Source organism: Gouania willdenowi, chromosome 21 (assembly GCF_900634775.1).
Source record: "Gouania willdenowi chromosome 21, fGouWil2.1, whole genome shotgun sequence".
Taxonomy (NCBI): domain Eukaryota; kingdom Metazoa; phylum Chordata; class Actinopteri; order Blenniiformes; family Gobiesocidae; genus Gouania; species Gouania willdenowi.
Genome location: NC_041064.1, coordinates 36,454,221 through 36,474,161, shown reverse-complemented (window position 1 = coordinate 36,474,161; position 19,941 = coordinate 36,454,221). Strand labels below are relative to the sequence as shown.

The following is a 19,941-nucleotide window of genomic DNA, read 5'->3' as shown; positions in this document are numbered from 1 at the left end:
AGGGAGGGATCTGAAAGTCGCAGACTGCACCTTTAACCTCAGAATTGTCATTAGTTTCCAGAAAAGCAGAGATTTTTGCAGACAAACTTGTCATATGATGCATCCAGAAGGAGTGAGTGATGAAATCGACAGTTATAATGTTGTCTTTTATGGTTAAGGTCAAGGACCAAGGAAGTTGGAGAATGATCAGAAATCTAAACATTATGATAAGTTGAAGAGATCACATTAGAAATCAAACTAGAGCCCAATATAAAATAATATATCCTAGAATATGATTTGTGTCTTGGTGAAAAGAAGGAATAATCTCTATTTGTGGGATACTGCAATCTCCAAATATCTACCAGATTCATAGAAGACATTAAATTAATTAACAGTGTGGAAGATGCAGATAATTGGATTGTATTGGCTGACCTGTCCAGAAAATTATCTAAAACACAATTGAAGTCTCCACCAATAATATTATGTGTCAGGAGAGTGAGGCAGTTTATTAAATATCTTACAGAAAAAGGCCGGATCATCAAAATTTGGAGCGTAAACATTCAAAAGTGTAACGTAAAATGGGTAAATATAGCCTGTTACGAAAACATATGTCACGAGGTGACTTAAGACTGTATGGTTGTGACCAAAGTGTGTGTGGGAGTGTGTGCGACAGTGACCCAGCCCACACCATCAGGGATGATTAGAGACAGGTGTGTGTGACTGAATAAAGGAGCGTGGTGGGTCTGGAGAAAGGGGGAGCTAACGATCGGAAACGAGTGACTGTGGCAGGCAAAGTTGGCTCTGTGGGGCAGTTTGGACGAGGCGTGAGGAGATCGAGCAGGACGGGGACCAGGCGAACATGCTCCGGGGTCGAGCGAGTGGAACAGCGGAGCAACGGCCAAGTGACTCTGTGCTTTGTGGGAACGGTGGAGGAGGAACGTACGGCAACCCCCCTCCTTCCAGCTAAGTGCCTGTTTTATTGAACTGTGCATGCAGAGCTTCGGCTTGGGCATTGTGTGTGTTTTGTCGTAACGTGTGGATGCAAATAGCCCTTGCCTCAGGTGATTAGCCCACTTGTTAATGAGCCTTGACTGTTCGCTGGCCGTGGTGCTGACGGCGTGTTCCCCACTTAGGCTTCCCTCCCTGGGCGGCTCTATCGGAGCAGTGGAGTGAGGACGCACCGTTGGAACAGTGGAGGGGGAGAGTTCGCCATCCCCCTCCTTTCAGCTAAGTGTTCCTCTGCATCTTATGAATACTATTGTCAGGCACACCGCTTAAACGCCATAGTACTTTGGCCAATGGTACTGACGGCCGCTGTCTTATTCCCAGACATCCCCGCTGAAGCACACGACGGAGCGCTGCGCAGCATCAAGGGGATCGACGCACCGACTGACCCACTGAACATCCCTCATTTTTTTAGACATAGCTTAGGCCTGGGACTATATTTTAACTTTTGTAGATAAACTTTGTAAACATTTTAAACTGTTGTGCATTGTTGTATTTAATAAAGAACTTCCTCTTTGGACCAGTTGTGTTTTTTTAAACGTGGGACACTGTGCCCTGTTACATATATCTACCGTTTGGGTCACTGATAGTTGAAATATGTCTAAAGGTCATAGTTTTTGCCTTACTGAAAAATTTGGTTAACCCAGGAACACCTTAAAAAATTTTGTTTGGCAGATCTTATATGTGTTTTCTGTAGAAAATAAAAACAAAACACAAAACCAAACATGAAGAACCCCCCCCGCCACTTTTCCAAAAAAAGTGAGAACAGCAACTCTATATAATCATGTAGGGGTTGCCGACCATATGAAGTCTTGAGCTACAGGTAGGCTCTAACAGAGCAGGAGAGGAAACTGGTCACTAAAGTATTTAGGGAAACAACTGAATTACCACCCTTTATTTCAGATCTCAATTTTGTATACATAAGGAGACACACTTATTGGGTACTGCTGAGCGTATATATATAAATCAATGAATACATTGGGGAAATTTTCATGAATATCAGACTGATAATTCTAAGTAAATTGTTTCGGGAAAACAGTTTCACAAAAAATGTAAAACTACTGATAAACTCACCAGATATTCCTTGGAGAGTTTGGATCTTCATTGAAGTATTTGGTCAGGCTTTGGAGGACACACTCCCTCCTGATGTTAATGTAATCACACTGAAACAGGAGCTATAAAGTGGGACAGAATTTAGACAAAATTAGGTGTAACAGAAAGTGAATAGAGCAGGCTTTGTGATGGGCAGTATCTCTAACGGTACCCGTATGACTGACGCAAACACCCAAAAAATGCCCAAAACATAATTAGATATGCATTTATTGGCTGAAGTACTTGTAAGGTCCTCCATACAAAAGTTACATTTGCATTTAACAACTAACCAATATAAACAAAAATACAAAGGGAATTACATTTTTTACACCATCACTGACAACATAACGACCAATATTAATCAATGATGTCAAACTCATTTTACATTTTAATAAGCTACAAACTACGGCTGGGCGATATGAAGCAAAACTAATTTCTCAATATTTTTTCTCAAAATGGCGATAGGAGATATTAATCTCACTATTTTTCACTCAAAGTTTGATCAGAAATGCCATTCTGGTTAAATTTGCTGATGAAAAATGCCACACAAGCATATTTATTAACAAACAGCTGGAAAATGTGTCACTTTAGTCTTTTTCTCCTATATGGGACAGAACGTGAGTGAGTTCTGTAGTGTGGCTTGTTTAGGGGAAGGTCTGGGTTAGAACACACTCAGTGATCATCTAAATGAGCTTTACATGTTGTTCTAAGCAGAAACAAAAGCAGCAACTTCTAAAACAAGTATTTTTAAGCAAAATAAGCTATAAAAAGATATATCTCAGAAATGTGTTAAAATTGTTAAAGAAGGACAAAGCTGTTTGACTGCACTCTATGAATATTAAATTATTGTATGATGTGTTTTGTTCTGTGTGATTGTATAAATAAAAACAAGTTATTTTTTTTGATATAGGCGTTATTGTCATTTTCCATATAGCTGAAATAGAAAACTCAATATATCTCGAATCACGATATACTGCGCAGCTCTACTACAAACCACATTTATTAAGAGAATAATTTATACAAATCATATTATTCTAAAGTTGTGTTTAAGTTGGAAAACAACAACAAGCTGTTTTTAAATACTGGCCCCATAGTATTTGCATAGTTCCTAATACTAGCTATTTAAAAATGTTAGGGGAAATTTAGTTGTATTTTTTAAATTCTTATTTTTATTTCAACTTTTTGTGTAAATGATATACATAGGTAAAAGTATTACTATTTTAGATGACATTATCAACTTTGTGTATTCAAAGCATTGACATAATGATCCAGACATAGCATTTATTAATCTATTTTCAATCAGTGAAACACAATTCCTAGTACTGTGGATATGTTAAGATACAACTTTTGCTTCATAAGAAACACAGCATTCCAATACCTTTATTAACTCATTCACAACCCCTGCACAATACAGTAGAATTAATCTGATAATCATCTACTCAGATCACCACTCATGGAAATAATGACGTCAGTCATTTCACTTTTTGCCGTCTTAAAACACTGAGTGTTGCATTTAATAAATTATAAACAAACACGTTAACACAGCAATGAAGAAACATGAACAAGCACAAATAACGCAAAGAGTTAAAAGTTAAAGAATAGTCAATTAAATAAATCCACAGAGCAAGGCAAGGCAAATTTATTTATATAGCGCATTTCATACTCAAGGCAACTCAATGTGCTTTACATGGTAAAACATTCAATTGTTTAAAATCAATAAGAACATTTAAAATCATCAGTAAAATCAGTAAAATCAATTAAAATCATCAGTAAAATCATCATTACATCAACAACATGACAAAAAATCTCTCTCTCAATCATATGCAGTAGAGAAAAAAAGTGCCTTTAACTTTGATTTAAAAATGTTCACATTAGATGCTGACTTCAGCTCCGCTGGCAGTTTGTTCCACTTCTTTGCAGCATAACAACTAAAAGCAGCATCACCATGTTTACTGTGAACTCTGGGCTCCACTATCTGATCTGTGTCCATAGATCTCAGAGACCTGCTGGGTTCATACCTGACTAACATGTCACTGATGTATTCTGGACCAAACCCATTCACAGATTTATACACCAGCAGCAGAACTTTAAAGTCTATTCTGAGGCTGACTGGGAGCCAGTGTAAAGACTTTAAAACTGGAGTAATGTGCTCTGACCTCTTTGTTCTGGTTAAGACCCGAGCTGCAGCGTTCTGAACCAGCTGTAGCTGTTTGATGAAGACCATTACAATAGTCCAGTCTGCTGGAGATAAAAGCATGGACCAGTTTCTCCTGATCTTTCTGAGCCATTAAACCTTTCACTCTGGAGATGTTCTTTAGGTGGTAGAAGATGTTTTTGTGATAGATTTGATCTGATGCTGAATGTAAGATCTGAGTCAATCAGAACACCAAGGTTTTTGACTTGGTCTTTAGCTTTTAAAGATCGAGACTCAAGATAATTGCTGACAGCAGTCCTCTTTTCCTTGTTACCAAAGATAATCACCTCCGTCTTGTCATGGTTTAGTTGAAGGAAGTTTTCACTCATCCAGCAGTTTATTTTTTCTAAACAGTCACACAACACCTCAATGGGACCATAGTCATCTGGGTTCAGTGATGGATATAGTTGTGTGTCATCTGCGTAGCTCTGATAATCAACCTTACAGTTCTGTAAAATTTGTCCTAAAGGAAGCATATAAAGGCTAAACAGAAGAGGTCCAAGAACAGATCCCTGAGGAACCCCACAGGACATTGGTAATCTGTCAGATTCAAAGTTTCCAATGCTTACAAAATAACTTCGCTCCTCCAAGTAGAACTTAAACCATTGCATTACTTTAACATTTAGTCCAACCCATGTTTACAATCTGTGCAACAAAATTGTATGATCTACAGTGTCAAATGCAGCACTTAGATCCAACAGAATGAGAACAGATACTTTTCCTGAATCAGTGTTCAACCTTATGTCATTGATCACTTTGATCAGATCAGTTTCTGTGCTGTGATGAGAACGAAAACCTGACTGAAATTTATCAAATATTTTGTTGAATGTTAAGAATTGACTCAGTTGGTTGAAGACCACCTTCTCAATGATCTTGGCCATGAATGGAAGGTTGCTGATTGGTCTATAGTTAGCCAGTATTGAGGCATCCAGTGTTCTCTTTTTTAACAGCGGTTTCACAGCAGCTACTTTCAGGGATTTTGGTACAGTGCATGATTGGAATGAGCAGTTAATTATCTGACACAAATCAGTGACAATTGACTTTACAACAGTTTAAAAGAAGTTTGAGGGTATTGTGTCAAGGCAACACGTTGATGGATTCAGCTGCTGAACAGTCTCCTCTATTGTTTTTGGGTTCACTGTAATAAACTCTGACATTGTAGTTGACTCATCCCTCAGTGGTTGAAGCTGTTCAAGCTTTTTGTGATTTTGCTGGTTTGTTCTGATGTTTGACCTTATTGATTGTATTTTTTCATTGAAATATACAGCAAATTCATTGCATTTTCCAGCTGACAGTAATTCAGGGGCTATCTGATCTGGGGGGGTTGTGAGCTTTTCAATTACAGAAAACAACGTGCGAGAGTTGTTGACATTTTTGGCAATAATTTCAGAAAAGTATTGCTGCCTTGCTTTGAACAAGCCATCATTGAATTTTCGCAGACTTATTTTGTACAGTTCTAGATGAATTTGGAGTTTTGTTGATCTCCATTTACGCTCAGCTCTTCTACAGTCAGATTTCAAATTCTGCATTATCTCAGTCCTCCTCCAAGGTGTTTTCTGTGTGTTTGGTTTTCTCTTAGTTTTGATTGGAGCCACCACATCTATGACATTACAGACGTTTCTATTATACTCATCCAGAAGATCATCAACTGTCTCAGCACTCAATGTTGGTGTCATTGCTATGGCTAACATAAACTGTGCACTTGTGTTCTCATTTTTGTACCTTTTCTTTAAACACACATAACTAGAGGGAACAGTCTCTAGGTCAAAAAAGACAGAAATGATCAGATAGAGCTAAGTCTCTTACATCCACAGCAGAGATATCAACACCTTTAGAGATAACCAGATCCAAAGTGTGACCTTGAGTGTGTGTCAGACCAGTCACATGTTGTGTAAGACCAAAAGTATCCATTAAAGCATACAGTTCTTTGGCAGTATTGTCCGTGTTATTGTCTACATGAATATTTAAGTCACCTGTTATTATTAAAAAGTTGTATTCAGTGCATACAACTGACAGCAGTTCAGCAAACTCATCCATGAATTCTCCAGAATATTTTGGGGGTCTATAAACGACTAAAAACAGAACTCTTGAATCACCCTTCAGTAAGAATGACATATATTCAAAGGAGATAAAATCCCCAAATATTATTTCTTTGCACTGAAATATTGATTTAAAAATGGCAGCAACTCCACCACCTTTCCTGCAAGTACGACACTTATTTAAATAAATAAAGTCTTGTGGTGCACTTTCATTGAGAATAGTATTACTGATACCATCATTCAACCACGTTTCATTAAGAAATAAAAAGTCCAAGTGATGTGTCAAAATAAAATCATTAATTATTAGTGACTTGTTAACAAGAGATCTAACATTAAGAAGAGCTAATTTGAAAGACTTTACTGGAGACACTGGTGGACTTTTTGGATGACATGTTATAGGAGTCAAATTTTTATCTCTATAAAGCTTTTTGCTTTTCTTTAATTTCACAATTTTACCTGTGTTACCTGTCACCACAGGAAATAAAGAAGCTGCATTAACTCCATAGGGCCCTGACTTTTTCTGGTTGTTCCTAAAAATAGAGCTATTGCAGTCTAGACTCAGCACACATCAGACCTGTGTCACTCTAAGATGAACACAGCTGGCCTCAGGAGAAGAGTGATCCTGAGCCTGGTATCGTCGTGGAGGGATGGGTGGTGCAGATTGATTCTTTAGAGGAGATAAGATGGGACCATGGTGGGGTAAAGGGTGGGGTGTCAGTCTTGTGCCAGCCAGAACCAGCTCGTTCATCTGGGCAGTTAAATCCAAGAAGGCAGGGGTAGGAGAGAAGGTGGATGAGGTGGAAGTAGGTGAATTTTGGGGTGAAGCAGGTGGGTCCTGAGATGTGGGGGTTGGGTTGACCTCTTCATTTTGGCGATTTTTATTTCTTGCTGGAAGCTCATCGACTCCATGTTCTTTCCTTGTTGTTTTGTTCTCCGATGGTACATGTTGTCCTCTGTCTTTATCAGAACTGATAGCAGTGTGACTGGTGAAGTAAAACAAGTTGGATGTGAAGAGTTTTACTCCAGCCTTGTTTAGACACAGTCCATCTGCTCTAAAAAGATGACGACGTTCCCAAAAAATAGGAAAATTTTCTATAAAATTTAGTGAAAGGGCAGCACAAGCCGAAGACAGAAATTTATTCAAAGAGTAAATCCTTGAGAATTTCAGATCTCCTTTGCGGACTGGAGGTATCGGGCCACTGATGAACACTTTAGGCAGTAAACAGCTCACAGTTTTTAGGAGATGGGTGAAATCCTGCTTTAACACCTCAGACTCCTCCTTGGCTAAATCATTTAACCCAAAATGAATCACAACATTTTTCAAATGTGGGTAATCTGCAACGATATGCAAGATTTTGTCAGCCAGGTCTGATACTGTGTCATTAGGTAAGCAGATCACTTTCACGTTGCTGCTAAACATCTTCTGAGCATCTTTAACAGAAACGTCTCCCACTATCAGTGTGTGAGGTTGTTGCTTTGGCCTACCATGTCGCTTTTTCAATAAAAAAAATGACAATAAAAACTGACAAGTTAATGACTCAATATTATTGCAGGTATTTGTACAGTGTGCACAGACGTGCTTTGACAAGGATGTGAATTAGCATAATTTTGGATTAGCGTATATATATATATATTAAAAAAAACAAAACCAAAAAAAAAAACTTCAAATAAAGCTCCCTGAAAACTAGTTTAAGTTAATAATGTCTGTGCTTGGATGAGTAATAACATATTTGACAACGATTTATTAGACACTGGCTAATAGTTCAAACATTGCTTGCTAATGCACACACAGTGCACACATGTCTATTTATGTTACAGTACCCACATTATTTTACAAAAAAAAGTGTCTGGCACCCTGATAAATACATAAAAAAACAAAAGACTTACGGAGAGGTGTGGTTCATCCTCTGCATTTCTCCACTTGAAGAAAAAAGCTTCAGAGATTTAATGAGATCTGACAATGTCAGGCTGGTATGTTACGTAAGATTCCTATACAGATAAGTATATTTCACATTTTTTGATGCATGTTATATTGTCTATTTTTCCAGTCATGTGTAAGATTTCTATACAGATAAGTAATCAGTAATCATAAAAACAGGATTTAAAAACAGACACGTTGCAAATATGTATAGATATCAAGAGGAAAATCTGTGTAAGGTTTCTATGCAAATAAGTATATTGCACTTTTCACGTTTTTTTTATGCATGTTACATTGTCTTTTTCCAGTTCAGTGAGGTTATATTGTCTTTTTGACAATCCAGTGAGGTAATCCAGTTGTGGGGGTTTGAGAGGGAATGAAGGGATTATTTTTGTTCAAAAGTCATCTGGCCTGAGGGAAGAAGCTGTTACAGAACCTGGAGGTATTGCAATGAAGGGAGCAGGGAGGAGAGACTCAAGGCAGGAAATAGAAAGGGTGGGGAACAATTGATTATTTTAAAGTGAGAGTGAGATGTGAAGTTGTAGTAGAACATAGTGTGCTTATTATGTGTAATCAAGCCAGTCTGGTGACAAATGTGAAGCTTAGGTATAATGGTGGTGGCTGTGGACAGAGGGAAGGAGTGAGTGGTAATACCTAAAACAGGTATTTGGGATCAAGCTTAGGTATAATGGTGGTGGCTGTGGACAGAGGGAAGGAGTGAGTGGTAATACCTAAAACAGGTATTTGGGATCAACATGTCTAAAGTCAAGCCCACTAGGAGTTTTATCCCACATCCCAAGGCGTGCCAGTGCATCGTAGACCAGTGTATGTGCAAAAACCGCTACTGCAAACCCAGGCGCCACCCTGGGCCCGCAGATGCAGCCAGGCCAGCAGAAAGAGTGGGAGCCAAGAAGCAGCCACCGTCCCCCACATACACATCCGAGCCGAGCACCCAGCGTATCTCACCACCAACCCCCCCCCCCCCCCCCCCCCCCCCCCCACACACCCCCCCAACCCCCAGGGGTGAGGTGTCTCTGGTGACTTTCTGAGCCCTGGTACCAAAGACAGGAGGTTTGTCTGTTAAGTCAGCAGCCAGTTATATAAGAGGGTGCTGAATCCAAGGGGTGCCAGTTTGCTCACAAGATTCTATTGAACGCCGAGCTGAAATTCAGAAACAACATCCGCATGTGTGTCCTTCTCTTCCAGAAGTTGAAAGCTCAGGTGTAGGGCAGAGGAGAAGGCATCCTCTAATGACATCACACAACAAAGCTTCCGCTGGTGGTAACCATGGTTACTTTGTTTACCAGTGATGACAAAGAACTTCCACATTCTATTTAAAGGACCTTGATTACCTGGATACATTCCAGCATTTGGCCCTGATCCTTTGACAAGTGTTGGCATTTCCTCTGTGTTTTCTGGGACGACATATCAATCAAACTTTTCAAGTCAGAATGAATTACATCAATTGGACCGTCAAAGAAGTGAATTTGAAGATATCAGGCTACACACCTGATGAGTATCGCTTAAAAGGACTTTTGTGTGATGCCGTCATTAAAGTTAGAGATGTGGAGTTTCCGATGCACAAACTCATCATGTGTGCCTGCATACCGTACTTCCAGTGAGTGAATGTATTTTATTTTTTGCCTTATGATTATTATGAGTTTATCATTACTTTTTTAATTTATTGCACACATTTAGCTTTTTTATGAATTTTGAAGGAGAAGAATCACAAGTTTTTAGCTTTTTCACTCGCACACACATTAACTTGTTCACGTGGGCACGTAAAACATTTACTCAAACGTGAAAGTCATCAAAGAAGACGATAAATGTTTGTCACTGTAGATATATGTTTCATGTTTTAGAAATGTTTTCTTTCTCACTAATCCCACTTATCTCTCCTTCTTGACCCACAGCACCCTGATCTTTGACTGGTCAGAACCTGAACGCAGGGTTTTTGTGTTTGATGATGTAACTCCTGAAATAATGGAGCTGATCATTACCTTTGCATACACCAACAATGTCACTCTGACCAACGACAACGTCTTTGATCTGATGATCACAGCTGATAGCTGGAATATAACAAGCCTTGTCGACGACTGCTGTGAATTCCTTGGCAATCATCTGAGTTTAGAGAACTGTGTCAGGGTGTTGCAAATGACAGAGAGCATTTATTCTCCCATTCTGCAGGAAAGGGTGTTTATCTTCATCTGTTGTCATTTTGAGGAGGTTGTGAAATTAGAAGAATTCCTGCAGCTTCAAATGCATGAGCTGGCTGACATCCTGGGATCTGATGGACTTAATGTACAGCAGGAGAGCACGGTCTTTGAAGGCATCTTAAAGTGGATCGCCCACATGCCTAATGAACGACGGGACGACATCACGACTCTCTTATCAAAGGTAATTGTAATGTGTGTAATTTAAAGGCTCAGTTATGAAGGTATTCTTTAAAATGCTTTGAGATTGGCCAATATATCGAGATTTCAGATAAATCAATATTTCTATTTTGGCATTTTGCATAAGCACATTTACCATTAAAATGCTTTTTTTCTGGGAAGACTTTCTTGAGTTAAAATTATAAAAGATAACATTGTATATCGGCATGTTGAGAACAGATATTGAGACATTACTGATTTCTCCTGGGGGATTTCAATACTCACACTGACAACAGTGAGACCCCCCTCCAATTGGAACCTGAGCAGTGCTTTGTTATTGGACTTCTTTGCTCATCACTTATCGTCAATAATGAACACCATGTTCAGGCATGATGGTTTACATATGCGCACTTGGCACCAGGACACCTTAGTTAATGATAGACTTTGTAGTTGTGTCACATCGGACTTGCGTACAATGGGTAAAGAGAGGGGAAGAACTGTCAGCCGATCACGACTTGGTGGTGAGTTGGCTTAGATTTCGGGGGAGCATGCCAGTTAGACCTGGTAGACCCAAACTTATTGTGAGGGTCTGCTGGGAATGCCTGGCAGAGTCTCTCATCAAAAGGAGCTTCAACTCCCACCTTTGGGAGAGCTTCAACCATGTCTCTGAAGAGGCAGGGAACATTGAGTCTGATTGGGCCATGTTCTGAGCCTCTGTTGTTGAGGTGGCTGACCGGTGCAGTGGGCGTAAGGTAGTTGGTGCCTGTCGTGGTGAACCCATTGGTGGACACCTGGAATGAGGGATGCCGTCAAGCTGAAGGAGGAGTCCCATCAAGCCTTCTCGGTCTGTGGAACTCCGGAAGCAGCAGGCAGTTATTGACCGGCTAAGCTGAGTGATGTTGCGGCGGTCGCTGAGGCAAAAACCCGGACATGGGAAGAGTTTTGCAAGGCCATGGTGAACAACATCTGGACACAACTTCAAAAAAGTTCTGGACCACCATCCAGCATCTCAGAAAGGGGAAACGGTGCACTGTCAACACTGTGTGTGGTGCAGAGAGTGCGCTGTTGACTTCGACTCTGGACATTGTGGATCGGTGGAAGGAATACTTCCACCTACTCAATCCAACCAACACACCTTCCGATGAGGAAGCAGAGCCTGGAGACCCAGGAGTGGACTCTCCTATCTCTGGAGATTGCCGAGGTGGTAAAAAAGCTCCTCGGAGGCAGGGCCGAGGGTGGATGTGATCCGCCCAGAGTTTCTCTAGGCCCTGGATGTTGTGGGGCTGTCATGGTTGACACGACTCTGCAGCATTGCGTGGACATTGGCAAACTGGGTTGTTGGTTAAGAAGGGGGATCGGAGGGTGCGTTCAAACTATAGACCTTCCTGTTGAGGTCTTTTCAGGGGTTCCCGGAAAGAAGAGTCCGCCAGAGTCAAACCTCGGATCCAGGAGGAGCAATGCAGTTTTTGTCCTGATCACGGAACTGTGGGCCAGCTCTACACCCTCAACATGGTCCTTGAGGATTCATGAAGGAGACTTGTTGAAACCTACAGCATTTTCAATGAAAATAACCATGAACCCAGGAATAGCGATTGAGAATTGTGTTCATATGTGGATGTTTTTAGGATTTTCTAATAACAACTTCTGTCTTCTTGCTGTTTAGGTGCGTCTGGGACTGTTAAGTCCTACTTACCTCCATCTCACTGTGTCAACCAATGATGTGGTGAGAGCAAACGACAATTCCAAGCTCATGGTCCTTGATGCCATCAAAGTCATGAGTGAACTTGAAGAAAACTCTAAGCCTGGAATCTACCACAAAATTGCTCTCCCTCGCTTTCCAAACGCCATCTTATTATCCACTGGAGGATGGACTGGTAGCACTCCAACTGATGACATTGTGTCCTATGACTACAGTACTAACTGCTGGTTCAGAGGACCACTGAGCAAACTGATGCATCCTATAGCTTTCCACGGCTGCGCCTACCTCAATGAATATCTCTACATTGTGGGGGGTATGAACGAGACAGTTAATTCCTTCAACAGTGTGCACAGGTTCCATCTTCTCACACAGATTTGGAATGAGGTGGCACCAATGCACCAGCAGCGCTGTTATGTGAGTGTGGCTGTGCTGGACGAGTGCATCTACGCCATGGGAGGCTTTAATGGAGTTGATCGACTAAAAACGGCTGAAGTCTACCAGCCGGAAACCAACCAGTGGACATTCATTTCTCCAATGAATAGTGTTAGGAGTGATGCCAGCTGCACCACGCTGAGAAACAAGGTAGGTGATGGTATAATTCTGTTGATATTTCTCTTTGTCAGTAATACTAGCACAACTGCACCAAGTTCAACAAGATTTGGGATGTAGTGACCATTTATCAATGCAGTAAATAATACAGCGGTAATGTAGAGAGCCAGGAAAACCAGCTCAGAGGGCTCAGTACTGGTTCTACATATCAAATAGCTTTAATAAGTCGGCTGCAACACGCCTGCATCAAACAACAAAGAACAACAAAGATTTCAGATTTTTATTTTGAACTGAAGCTTTTTCATCTGTTTTCCTTCAACGTTGATTTTATTTTTTTTAATTTTTTTTTTTTTTGCTTTAGACTCGTGGAAATTTTGAAAAGATAACCAAAACATAAACACTTTTTTTGCCTTCAGATTTACATTTGTGGTGGTTTCATGTGGGACCAAGAGCTGCAAACCGCTGAGTGTTACGACCCCAGCACAGACCAGTGGACACTGATTGCCCCCATGAGCTCACGTCGTAGTGGACTCGGGGTGGTCGCATATATGGACCAAGTTTTTGTTGTGAGTTTATTAAACATAATAGTTTTTTGATATGGCTTTAATGACTGAAAACATTTTGAATGTTTTAATGCTGACTCATATTTAGACATTGCAGAACTACTTTCCACGCAGATGATTGACTGGTTTATTTACTCCCACAGGTTGGTGGATACAACGGAGACACCGTTCTGTCTTCTGCTGAGGCATACGACCCAGTAACCAACATATGGAGCGACGTCCCTGCAATGTTAACACCCCGCAAATGTTTTGGCATAGCAGTCATCAACAAGTGTCTCTTTGTTGTTGGTGGTTTGAGCACAAGAATCAGCAGCCTTGTCGAGTGCTACAACATCACCACAAACTCCTGGTCAGAAGTGTCCGAGCTTAACACACCCCGCAATGCCCTGAGTTGTTGTTTGCTGTCTGGACATCACCAATTGGATGAGTATTGTGTACCCCGTTACATTCTAACCAGCAATGAGAATGAAAAGGAACTCACGTCAGAGGAGTAAGTCTAAGACACCTGATACTCTCCATACAAACCTGCCAAGTAGGCTTTACACAGTCAGGATTTTTGGGCTGATCACCGATCAGTTAATTTAAACAAAACGATCACCGATCCGATCATATGAGTTGAAGTGTTTTTTTAGCTACGGACCGAATTCTTTCGGTACTACCTGATACAGATTCACAGAGAATAAAACGGCACCATGTTTTGGGACCTAAACACAGACTTGTGACTGTGAAGGAGCGGAAGAGTTCAAGCATTTCCATGCAGGACTTGAACATTACATTTGTTGTCAGAGTGTGTGTGTGGGTGGGTGCGTGGCCCTTTAACTGCGAATTAATACGCTGGTCACTCAATCATCAGATATCCCCTGAATTACTGTCAGCTGGAAAATGCAATGAATTTGCTGAATATTTCAATGAAAAATACAATCAATAAGGTCAAACATCAGAACAAACCAGAAAAATCACAAAAAGCTTGAACAGCTCAACCACTGAGGGGAGAGTCAACTACAATGTTAGAGTTCATTACAGTGAACCCAAAAACAATAGAGGAAACTGTTCAGCAGTTGAATCCATCAACGTGTTGCCTTGACACAATACCCTCAAACTTGTTTAAAACTGTTGTAAAGTCAATTATCACTGATTTGTGTCAGATAATTAACTGCTCATTCCAATCAGGCACCGTACCAAAATCCCTGAAAGTAGCTGCTGTGAAACGTCTGTTAAAAAAGAGAACACTGGATGCCTCTATACTGGCTAACTATAGACCAATCAGAACCTTCCATTCATGGCCAAGATCATTGAGAAGGTGGTCTTCAACCAATTGAGTCAATTCTTAACATTCAACAAAATATTTGATAAATTTCAGTCAGGTTTTGGTTCTCATCACACACAGAAACTGCTCTTATCAAAGTGATCAATGACATAAGGTTGAACACTGATTCAGGAAAAGTATCTGTTCTCATTCTATTGGATCTAAGTGCTGCATTTGACACTGTAGATCATACAATTTTGTTGCACAGATTGTAAACATGGGTTGGACTAAATGTTAAAGTAATGCAATGGTTTAAGTTCTACTTGGAGGAGCGAAGTTATTTTGTAAGCATTGGAAACTTTGAATCTGACAGATTACCAATGTCCTGTGGGGTTCCTCAGTGATCTGTTCTTGGACCTCTTCTGTTTAGCCTTTATATGCTTCCTTTAGGACAAATTTTACAGAACTGTAAGGTTGATTATCAGAGCTACGCAGATGACACACAACTATATCTATCACTGAACCCAGATGACTATGGTCCCATTGAGGTGTTGTGTGACTGTTTAGAAAAAGTAAACTGCTGGATGAGTGAAACCTTCCTTCAACTAAACCATGACAAGATGGAGGTGATTGTCTTTGGTAACAAGGAAAAGAGGACTGCTGTCAGCAATTATCTTGAGTCTGGATCTTTAAAAGATAAAGACCAAGTCAAAAACCTTGGTGTTCTGATTGACTCAGATCTTACATTCAGCATCAGATCAAATCTATCACAAAAACATCTTCTACCACCTAAAGAACATCTCCAGAGAGAAAGGTTTAATGACTCAGAAAGATCAGGAGAAACTGGTCCATGCTTTTATCTCCAGCAGACTGGACTATTGTAATGGTCTTCATCAAACATCTACAGCTGGTTCAGAACGCTGCAGCTCAGGTCTGAACCAGAACAAAGAGGTCAAAACACATTAGTCCAGTTTTAAAGTCTTTACACTGGCTCCCAGTCAGCCTCAGAGGAGACTGTAAAGTTCTGCTGCTGGTTATAAATGTGTGAATGGGTTTGGTCCAGAATACATCAGTGAGATGTTAGTCAGGTATGAACCCAGCAGGTCTCTGAGATCTATGGACACAGGTCAGATAGTGGAGCCCAGAGCTCACAGTAAACATGGTGATGCTGCTTTTAGTTGTTATGCTGCAAAGAAGTGGAACAAACTGCAGCAGAGCTGAAGTCAGCATCCAATGTGAACATTTTTAAATCAAAGTTAAAGGCACTTTTTTTCTCTACTGCGTATGATTGAGAGAGATTTTTTGTCATGTTGTTGATGTCATGATGATTTTAATTGATTTTACTGATGATTTTAATTGATTTTAGTGACGATTTTAATTGATTTTACTGATGATTTTAAATGTTGTTATTGATTTTAAACAATTGAATGTTTTATCATGTAAAGCACATTGAGTTGCCTTGAGTATGAAATGCGCTATACAAATAAATTTGCCTTGCCTTGCCTTAATATTCTATTAAGGTTTATTTAATTCAGACCATTTTTTTCAGGAAATTAACTTTGATCTGACATTTTTTCGACTGTCAACTGCCTGTCTTATATAGCGCAAATTACAATAGTCATCTCAAAGCGTTAAAAATATAAAATTCTTCAGTAAACCAAACAAATCCACATGAACATGCATCAGCAACAGTGGGGAGAAAAAAAACTCAAGAAATATCCATTAGAAGCAGGCTCAGAGGGGGCAGCCATCTGCTTCGACTGGTTGGAGTTAGTGGACAAAAAGATGAGAACAGAAGAGGATAGAGAGACAGTACATCTTGCGGGTTTTCTCCGGGTATTCCGGCTTCCTCCCACTATCCAAAAACACGACTATTAGGTTGATTGGAGTCTCTAAATTGGCAGTAGGAGTGAATGCGAGTGTGAGAGGTTGGTTGTCTGTGTGTTGCTCTGCGATGGACTGGCGCCCTGTCCATGGTGTACCCCTGCCTAAAGCCTGATTTACACCACTGCGTCAGGACCTACACTGTAGGTACAGTGTCGCCATGATGCTGAGTTGGCCAACAGCACTTCTGCATGTATGCAATTAGCCGCCATGCCGCTAGGGGGTTGTGGATGTGAGAGCGTATGTGTGAAATTTCAGAGAAGCATTAACCTCCCAAATTGCTTCTTAAAATGCAATTTTGGACACAAACATCAAAACAACAGTTTCAAAATGTGCGCTTTATTCTCTAATATAAACATATACAATCGCGCAAAAAAGTATTTAGTCAGCGACCAATTGTGCAAGTTCTCCCCAAAATATGCAAAAAATCAAATTGTAGGATTTTTAATTAATTTAATTGCAGATTATTGTGGAAAATATGTATTTAATCAATAACAAAAGGTTATCTCAATAACTTGTACTGTACCCTTTGTTGGCAATGACAGAGGTCAAACGTTTTCTGTAAGTCTTCACAAGGTTTTCACACACTGTTGCTGGTACTTTGGTCCATTCCTCCATGCAGATCTCCTCTAGAGAAGTAATGTTTTGGGGCTGTCGCTGGGCAACACGGACTTTCAATTCCCTCCAAAGATTTTCTATGGGGTTGAGATCTGGAGACTGGCTAGGCCACTCCAGGATCTTGAAATCCTTCTTACAAAGCCACTCCTTCATGTGGTGTGTTTGGGATCATTGTCGTGCTGAAAGACCCAGCCATGTTTCATCTTCAATGACCTTGCTGATGGACGGAAGTTTTCACTCAAAATCTCACAATACATGGCCCCATTCATTCTTTCTTTTACATGAATCAGTCATCTTGGTCCTTTTGCAGAGAAACAGCCCTAAAGCATGATGTTACCACCCCCATGCTATACAGTAGGTATGGTGTTCTTTCTCCTCCAAACACGACTAGTTGAGTTTTTACCATAAAGTTTTATTTTGGTTTCATCTGACCAAATGACATTCGCCCAATCTTCTTCTGGATCATCTAAATGCTCTGTAGCACACTTCAGACGAGCCTGGACATGTAGTGGTTTAAGCAGGGGGACACGTCTGGCACTGCAGGATTTGAGTCCCTGGTGGCGTAGTGTGTTACTGATGGTAACATTTGTTACTTTGGTCCCAGCTCTCTGCAGGTCATTCACCAGGTCCCCCCGTGTGGTTCTGGGATTTTTGCTCACCATTCTTGTGATCATTTTGACCCCACGGGGTGAGATCTTGCGTAGAGCCCCAGATGGAGGGAGATTATAAGTATCTTGTATGTTTTCCATTTTCTAATAATTGCTCCCACAGTTGATTTCTTCACACCAAGCTGCTTACCTATTGCAGATTCAGTCTTCCCAGCCTGGTGCAGGTCTACAATTTAGTTTCTGGTGTCCTTTGACAGCTCTTTGGTCTTGACCATAGTGGAGTTTGGAGTCTGACTGTTTGAGGTTGTGGACAGGTGTGTTTTATACTGATAACGACTTCAAACAGGTTCCATCAATACAGGTAACGAGTGGAGGACAGAGGAGCCTCTTAAAAAAGAAGCTACAGGTCTGTGAGAAACAGAAATTTTATTTGTTTGTAGGTGACCAAACACTTATTTTACTGAGGGATTTAATAATTAATTCATTAAAAATCCTACAATGTGATTTTCTGGATTTTTTTTCTCATTTTGTCTCTCATAGTTGAGGTTTACCTATGATGAAAATTACAGGCATCTCTCATCTTTTTAACTAGGGAGTACTTGCACAATTGGTGGCTGACTAAATACTTTTTTTGCCCCTATAATGATAATAAATATACATATATATCCAAGTTCTGATCAGGAGATAACGTTCGATTCTGATCAAGTCTGAAACCATGTGATCAGGCCCGATTTCCGATCACGTGATTGGGACATCCTTAGTGTGTATGTGTTTTTAAATGCAGAAAAAAATCCAAAGCTACATAACTCTGTGTGACTGACGTGTTTGCTAAATTTGCATTATTATTATTCTTTAGAGCAAGAGCCACTCCCAGCGAAAAAAGAAGAACCAGCACCAAGGCCCAAGTTGCGGCCGAAGGAATCAAAGAGCTCCTGGCGGACATGGACCATCAGGATGCTGAGGAGCAGATGCGACTACAGAGAAAAACTGCACAACAAAAATCTGAGCAGGAGGAAGAGAAAAAAAAATAGGATGAAGAGAAGGCGATGCGCAAGGCAGAGAGGCGTGCATGGGCTGAACAGTTTTCTGCAGTCTTTTTTTTTGTCTGTACATGCTGCCAAATGTCAACACTACAAGAAGTGCAATTTTTGCAAGTTTTGTTATTGCAATGAAATAAATTAATGTATTTGTTAGAAGAGTCACTTCTACACAGCGTTTAACGTGACATAACACAGCACACGTTTTGCAGTTTCCGGTGAACATCCGCACCTACGGGATCACCTCATTTATTCACACACACATGCATGTCATCTCCTGATTGCACGTCACATGATCAGCGCGTCCACAGCGGCCGCCAATGACAACATTAAACACAAATAATCAGGGGCATAATAATAATAACATAAATGAGAGCATATCTCTCAACACCCCCACTTGCTCACATTTAGAAAATCATTTCTCTTTTTTTTTTTTTTTTTTTCATACATGATTAGGCGCTCACACTGCAATAGTTCATATACCAAACATAAACAACTCAAATGTCATTAGCTTCAGCTTTGTAGCTGGTTTAGTTAGGACATCTGCAACCATTTCATTGGTTGGACAGTATTCCAAGTTCATCTGGTCACCATTCAACATAGATCTTACAAAGTGATATTTAATATCCACATGTTTACATCGCTGTCTGTGTACAGGGTTTTTAGCTAAGGCTATAGCTCCCTGATTGTCCTCATAGATAATGCACCTGTATTTTTCACCATCAAAACAGTTCAACAGCTGTTGCAAATACAGGCACTCTTGCATAGTCGCAGCTAAAGCCATATACTCTGCCTCACAGGTGGATAGTGCGACTGTCGGCTGTCGTTTGGTTTTCCATGAGACTAATGGACCATTTCTGTTTAAACTGATACAGTAACCTGTGGTGCTTTTTCGATCACTAACATCAGCGGCCCAATTAGCATCACTGTAAGCATGGATTATGGTCTTATCTTTGCATTTTCTAAAACAAAGTTCTTTGTTTTGAGTACCTTTTAAATACCTTAAAGCATGCTTGACCGTCGTCCATTGTTCAGTAGTTGGTCTAGAAAAATACTGAGACAGTTTGCTTACTACAAAGCTCAGGTCTGGCCTTGTACAGGTTGCCAAGTATATTAAGCTCCCAACCACCTCTCTGTA

The 19,941-nt window shown here is 40.4% G+C and overlaps 1 protein-coding gene across 1 annotated transcript; it reads left to right on the top strand.

Annotated features, from left to right (window-relative positions):
- The first annotated feature begins 9,578 nt into the window (after positions 1-9,578).
- Positions 9,579-18,828, top strand: LOC114455303 (kelch-like protein 10). Its single transcript, XM_028436461.1, has 6 exons — positions 9,579-9,845; positions 10,141-10,624; positions 12,263-12,880; positions 13,264-13,413; positions 13,554-13,900; positions 18,623-18,828. Exons 1-6 carry the CDS (start codon positions 9,679-9,681, stop codon positions 18,795-18,797), a joined length of 1,941 nt encoding a protein of 646 aa, XP_028292262.1. The 5' UTR covers positions 9,579-9,678; the 3' UTR covers positions 18,798-18,828.
- The last annotated feature ends 1,113 nt before the right edge of the window (positions 18,829-19,941 follow it).